The 7,544-nt window shown below is 42.5% G+C and overlaps 1 protein-coding gene across 2 annotated transcripts in view; it reads right to left on the reverse strand.

Annotated features, from left to right (window-relative positions):
* LOC139370048 (zinc finger protein 850-like) overlaps window positions 1–4,111 on the reverse strand; it is a 31,254-nt gene extending 27,143 nt beyond the window's left edge. Inside the window, exon 1 of one of the 2 annotated variants that reach the window (XM_071109356.1) lies at window positions 3,709–4,111. In XM_071109356.1, the coding sequence (XP_070965457.1) occupies window positions 3,709–3,717 (9 nt within the window). In that variant the 5' untranslated portion in view covers window positions 3,718–4,111. The remainder of the gene's footprint in view (window positions 1–3,708) is intronic. The other variant, XM_071109355.1, reaches the window with a different exon arrangement.
* Between the last annotated feature and the right edge of the window lie 3,433 nt (window positions 4,112–7,544).

Here is a 7,544-nt window from a genome sequence, read left to right on the forward strand (position 1 = left end):
TCCTATCGGACCTTGTAGTCATGGCAGATAATATTCTAATTTTTGGTGACTAACATTCACATGGAAAAGTCCACAGACCCACTCAGTGGGGTTTGTCCAACATGTCTCTGGACCTACTCACTGCCACAGTCATACTCTGGACCTAGTTTTGTCCCGTGGAATAAATGTTGTGGATCTTAATGTTTTTCCTCAAAAATCCTGGACTATCGGACCCCCACTTCATTACGATTGCAATCGCAACTAATAATCTGCTCAGACCCCAACCAAGGAACATCAAAAGCTGTGCTATAAATTCTCAGACAACCCAAAGACGTCAGAGTACAGAAATCAGTTAGCCAACTGAGGACCTAAATGTAATAGCCTAGATACAGTCGCACCCCAAAAACAAAAAACATTTGTCATAAGAAACTAGCTGGTATACAAAAAATACCCGAGCCCTATATTTCTTATTGTCCCTAGAACAGCTGGAGGCAGGGTTTTCTCCTATAGAGCTCCATTTTTATGGAATGGTCTGCCTACCCATGTGAGAGACGCAGACTCAGTCTCGACCTTTAAGTCTTTACTGAAGACTCAGCTCTTCAGTAGGTCCTATGATTGAGTGTAGTCTGGCTCAGGGGTGTGAAGGTGAACGGAAAGGCACTGGAGCCACGAACCACCCTTGCGGTCACTGCCTGGCCGGTTCCCCCCTCTCTGGGATTGTCTGCCTCTAACCCTATTAAGGGGGCTGAGTCAATGACGCTCCTCCATGCCATCCCTAGGAGGGGTGTGTCACTTGAGTGAGTTGAGTCACTGACGTGATCTTCCTGTCCGGGTTGGCCCCCCCTCGGGTTTGTTTCCCATGGGGGAGATCTTTGTGGGCTATACTCGGCCTTGTCTCAGGGTAGTAAGTTGGTGGTTTGAAGATATCCCTCTAGTGGTGTGGGGGCTGTGCTTTGGCAAAGTGGGTGGGGTTATATCCTGCCTGGTTGGCCCTGTCCGGGGGTCTCGTCGGACGGGCCACAATGTCTCCTGACCCCTCCTTTCTCAGCCTACAGTATTTATGCTGTAATAGTCTACGTGTTGGGGGGGCTAGGGTCAGTCTGGTGTATTTCTCCTGTCTTATCCGGTGTCCTGTGTGAATTTAAGCACGCCCCCTCTAATTCTCTCTCAATTTCTTCTCTCTGAGGACCTGAGCCCTTGGACCATGCCTCAGGACTACCTGGCCTGATGACTCCTCTCCACGCTTCTTCTGTGGTTCCTGCTGTTCTAGGGAGTTTTTCCTAGCCACGGTGCTTCTACATCTGCATTGCTTGCTGTTTGGGGTTTTAGGCTGGGTTTCTGTACAGCACTTTGTGACATCATCGGTTAATGTAAAAGGGACTTTATAAATACATTTGATTGATTTTACCATTTGAAAGTAGTCAACTGGGTGGGACTTCCTATGGTTTAAAGAAGCATCACATAATTTCATCCAGGTAGGCAGGAGGGACCTGCCAATGAATTATACTCATGAGCAGAAGGATCACATAATTTCATCCAGGTAGGCAGGAGGGACCTGCCAATTAATTATACTCATGAGCAGAAGGATCACATAATTTCATCCAGGTAGGCAGGAGGGACCTGCCAATTAATTATACTCATGAGCAGAAGGATCACATAATTTCATCCAGGTAGGCAGGAGGGACCTGCCAATTAATTATACTCATGAGCAGAAGGATCACATAATTTCATCCAGGTAGGCAGGAGGGACCTGCCAATTAATTATACTCATGAGCAGAAGGATCACATAATTTCATCCAGGTAGGCAGGAGGGACCTGCCAATTAATTATACTCATGAGCAGAAGCATCACATAATTCCATCCAGGTAGGCAGGAGGGACCTGCCAATTAGTTATACTCATGAGCAGAAGGATCACATAATTCCATCCAGGTAGGCAGGAGGGACCTGCCAATGAATTATACTCATGAGCAGAAGGATCACATAATTTCATCCAGGTAGGCAGGAGGGACCTGCCAATGAATTATACTCATGAGCAGAAGGATCACATAATTCCATCCAGGTAGGGAGGAGGGACCTGCTAATGAATTATACTCATGAGCAGAAGGATCACATAATTCCATCCAGGTAGGGAGGAGGGACCTGCTAATGAATTATACTCATGAGCAAACATACCATAACTGCAGGCCAACCTTGGCTTAATAACTGTTTAAATAACACCCTCCGGGAGGCGATATGCACCCTTTCAGGTTGTTTACCAACTCATAGAAGTAGTAGTAAATTTACTCATTCAAAATGGAGATGGCCTCAATGGCGCTGCCCGTGCGCTCAGAGACGCCTTAATGAGAGGTACAACGCTGCGATCTTAATAAGACATCTCTATTCTCCCAACCGACACAATCAGAGAACGGTTAGATCTGGTTCAGGGCATGGGAGCGGAATTCCACGATGTCCGGTCTCTGCTCTGTTCTTCAGAAACTTCCTTCACCCTTGGAGTTGAGTTGAGTAACCTAGCTAGGTCTGGGAGAGATCTGTAGACCCAACCAACAGAAATAACAAGGCATTCCACTAGTGCTGAGCAATTCGCCAAAATATCTGTTATTCTCCCTTTTTTTTAAACAACTAATTGACCAACGTTTCATTTCTTTCTGTGAGCTCAATGCGCACACTGCAGTTTCTCTAGATACACCAGATCCAGCCTGAACTGTGAGATGTAGTAGGGAGTTGTAGTTTCCAACAAGCTAATATTCCACATAATTACCACGTGCGCTAAACTAACTACAATGACCATAATCTAATGTGCATCTATTTGTCTGGTCTGTCTTTCTTTTATGCCTGCTACAGCATGATTTGAGAGGTATCTCTACCTGAAAATGCATGATCTAAGTGATTGATAGTTGCATGGAGAGGCAGGTAGCCTAGTGGTTAGAGCTTTGGGCCAGTAACCGAAAGGCTGCTGAATCGAATCCCTGAGTTGACAAGGTAAAAATCTGTCGTTCTGCCCCTGACATGGTGGATGTTGATTAAGGCAGCTCTCTCTGGTTCAGAGGGGTTGGGTTAAATGTATTAGACACATTTCAGTTAAGGTATTCAGTTGTACAACTGACTAGGTATCCCAATTTCCTCAATCAGCAGTCATAAAAGTATGCCTTCTTTACTTTAAAGAACTACAAAATAGTGATTGTCAGGCAGTAGCTCTGAGATGACTTGGCATAAAATGAAAGTCATAAAATAAAACAAATGTAATACACACAACTGACATATTTTAGAGTAAATGAATGGTTAATATGTGAAGCGCAGTAACTGTCATCACTACCATCATGGGAGTTTTATTAATAATTGTATCCTGTGCATCATTCAACCCCAATAATCGAAACAGAAAATAGTTTATTTTTCTGAATCGAACCGACCTCAAAAATAACTAATCGCTCAGCGCAGCGGGGAATGGTCGTGTTCGTGTGTAAACCAAGTATATGTCGGGAGAAGAGTGGAGAATGCTAAAGGCTAGCTACTATTCTGCCGACGTGTACTTGGTTTCCACAAGATCAATCCCCGCTACTGATAGCTAACGCTAGTTATCTCCATCCAGCCACTACCCATTGTGCTAACACCAATCCGATACTTCTTTTAAATCTGGGAGTGCACACTTTGGGAAAAGGGTGGAGAAACGGGACACAACTAGCTAGCTAGAGAACGTTTCGTTTGCTAGCAACCAAAGTCGTGGTTCTCACCTCCTCCATCTTGAATCCTTCAGGAATTGTTGAAGCAGTTAGCTAAATGCTGTAGCGGGAAATTAATTTCTGAAATCGTCCACGTCCTTCCTCTGAAATGAAATGTTCACCACGAGGTCACGTTAGCTAGCGAATGAAATAGTAGCACTTGCCATTACAATTTGACAAAGGTTAGCTAGCTAGGCTAACGGCAGCCAGGAAGCTAGCTAACTGCTTTGCTAAACCCGATTACAAAACTATTAAAATAGTACTTGGAAATATTGCCTGATCCGTGTTTACAGTTCAAGTTTGGCAACGTCACAGTATATTTTTCAACCGTATCATTGTGATATTTGACGAATTTCAAACACAATTACGTGGACAGCTAATCCAGACGGCTGGCTAGCTACATCAGCGTCTTTCTGCTTCCGGTCTAACTTCCGGTCCGGATTAGCTTCTACTGTGGACTCCGCTATACCGCCACCACCAGTTCAGGAGCACATTGCAGTGGTGTTTTACATGTATATTTTAATAATACTGAGTTGACTGTTATTGATATTTTATATGCAGAGCTCCTGAGGCATCACCTAAATGTGTAATACACAGAGTGGAAGAGGAGAAGTCCAGGGGCTACATGACTCAGGCTGCTTCCCTGACTTGACCTCTACAAGATTATCAGCAGATTCCATCACCGTCATCTACCATCCTCTGACCACTCCCTCCGCTCAAACCATGAACTGACCCGCTCCTCTTCGGAGGATGCAGCGTTCAAAGACTCGGCCTCTATTCGTCGACCTGTCATGATATATTGCTTGTCATTTTTGTTGTTGCAGGGTAGCCTAGTGGTTAGAGCGTTGGACTAGGAACCGGAAGGTTGCAAGTTCAAACCCCCGAGCTGACAAGGTACAAATCTGTCGTTCTGCCCCTGAACAAGGCAGTTAACCCACTGTTCCTAGGCCGTCATAGAAAATAAGAATTTGTTCCTAACTGACTTGCCAAGTTAAATAAATAAAGGAAAAATACATTTAAAAAATGTGTTGTTGTGTTTGAAGCGTTTTGGGATTCTATGAAAAACCCTATAGAAGTGTAATAAATGATTAGTAGTAGTGTATTGTAAATCCCAGTAATATACTTCAGACGACCCTTCTCACGCATCGCTAGTGGAGAAAAGCAACGAGCAACTTTTACAAGTTGTAGATCACAAATCTTACTCTTAATACAATTCATTATCAATTAATGGTCTTCATTTTTCGGTTCCGCTTCCTGAACCATGAAACACATTATTTGAAGCCTGTTTTGTTGGGTGGGCCTTAGAATTTACTTCCATGAAAATTAGACCATTTGGAATTTACTTCCTGGATTGAAATAGCTGTGAAAGCCACGGCAAATATGATGGATATACTGACAGGATACATACAGTACGTCTCTCCGTTGGGAGTCGTTGTCCACAAAAGCGGCACGGCGGGCTGTCAAGCTTCGCTCTATCCTTTCTTTGGATTGGTGAATACATCTCATCTCATTATTGTAATCCAGTTTTGAATATTCAATGAGGGTTGTTGACGTCAACCGCCGTTATTCAATGGGGAGAGATGCTATGCCCCATTTCATGAATATGCATAGCCATCTTGAGATGATATAAAGTGTTTTTTTTTCTTAAAGTTTCGGGGATGTCACGTGTCCTACTTATATAAGTACACTCGTAACAACTTAAGCTTTACGCCTATTAGACCAAATAAAACTCAGGTAGCAAATCTTTATTTGTTGTTGAACAATCCGACACTCTTTGGCCTCCATACAAAACTCCTTGCTTGGTGGGCAAAACAACGCCACCTGCTGGAGAGAGAAAGATTTCCCGCCGAGTTAGACACTCCGTTCATTTTCCTCTGGTGAGGGCCACTTCCACGTTACTTCTGGGTCGTGTCCCATAATCTCTTGAATGGGCTTCAAGATTATATGATCAAATTCATGAAAACGCGGTCATTTAAGATATATACATTTGCTCATAACCGTTGCCTTTTATCAAAATATTTGACGCTCAGAAACGAATTCCCATCTCCTAAAGTTAGAAAATTTGAACTACCACTCTTGCAGCCTTGTTACCATACTGGAGCGTGGTAAAAAGATTATGCTGGGTTTTGTGACTGAACCTGCCAGTAGTTTTTTGTAGACCTGCAAACCAGACTGTATAAAATAAGGAGGAAGCCATTAACCGCGTCACCCTTATGTGAAGTCTCAGTGGCGCGTTTGAAGATCAGGAAGTGTCATTTCAGCATGTCGCCATCTTGCTATATGGAGGAGTTTTTTGGAAACACGGCAGTTTGAGCTACTCCAGGAGGTGAAACATCACATGCAGTTTGAGCTATTCCAGGAAGTGACGTTGAAGGCTAGCTCAGCACTGCTCCCTTTCATTGGGATGTGTGTGATTTTTAAATAATCGGTTCAAGGACATACCTTGTTTGGGGGCGGCATGTAACCTAGTGGTTAGAGCGTTGGACTAGCAACCGGTTACTAGATCAAATCCCCGAGCTGACAAGGTAAAAATCTGTCGTTCTGCCCCTGAACAGGCAGTTAACCCACTGTTCCTAGGCTGTCATTGAAAATAAGAATTTGTTCTTAACTGACTTGGTCAAAAGTATTGGTCATATTGTGTAACGAAAAAATAATGTGAACGAATATTGACCATGAAGTTTGCCATATTCCCATTGATTATAATGGGGGACTACAACTTTCTGAAAACACTGCCTCAGTACCCCGGTCGGCCTTGATATCCTAAATGAGAGAAGGCAGCTTGTTCTCCCCTGCTGTAAACTCTTGAAAGATAGTCTGTTGGGAGTTGTAGTTTATGATGAATGAAATGTAACCTTTCGGCTTCGTACTCTTTTCTGGGCATCAAATAAGTTGAAAACCGATATGGTAATTCATTCAAATGAAAACACATACATTTTACAATGCAGTTCCAGTCAAAAGTTTGGACACACCTACTCGTTCAAGGGTTTTTCTACATTGTAGAATAATAGTGAAAACATCACAACTATGAAATAACACATATGGAGTCATGTAGTAACCATAAAAAGTGTTAAACAAATCAAAATATATTTAAAAATTTTCAAAGTAGCCACCCTTTGCCTTGATGACAGTTTTGCACACTCTTGGCATTCTCTCAACCAGCTTCATGAGGTAGTCACCTGCAGTGGTGTAAAGTACTTCAGTTAAAGTACTAGTTACATTTGGAATGCTTATAGCAGGACAGGAAAATGGTCTAATTCACACACTTATCAAGAGAACATCCCTGGTCGTCCCGACGGTCTCTGGTCTGGCGGAATAACTAAACACAAATGCTTGGTTTGTAAATGATGTCCGAGTGTTGGAGCCCCTGGCTATCTGTAAATAAAACAAATAAAAACAAGAAAATTGTCCCATCTGGTTTTCTTAATACAAGGAAGTTGTAAGTAGTAATACTTCTACTTTTGACAGTTAAGTATATTTCAAATCAAATACTTTTAGACTTTTACTCAAGTAGTATTTTACTGGGTGACTTTCACGTTTACTTAAGTAATTTTCTATTAAGGTATCTATACTTTTACTCATTTGACAATTTGGTACTTTTTCTACCACTGGTGACCTGGAATGCATTTCAATTAACAGGTGTGCCTTGTTCAAAGTTCATTTGTGGAGTTTCTTTCCTTCTTAATGTGTTTGAGACGATCAGTTGTGTTGTGACAAGGTAGGGTTGGTATACAGAAGAGCCCTATTTGGTAAAAGACCAAGTCCATATTATGGCAAGAACAGCTCAAATAAACAAAGAGAAATGACAGTCCATCATTACTTTAAGACATGAAGGTCAGTCCATCATTACT

The sequence above is a fragment of the Oncorhynchus clarkii genome, chromosome 17, assembly GCF_045791955.1.
Source record: "Oncorhynchus clarkii lewisi isolate Uvic-CL-2024 chromosome 17, UVic_Ocla_1.0, whole genome shotgun sequence".
In the NCBI taxonomy this organism is placed as follows: Eukaryota; Metazoa; Chordata; class Actinopteri; order Salmoniformes; family Salmonidae; genus Oncorhynchus; species Oncorhynchus clarkii.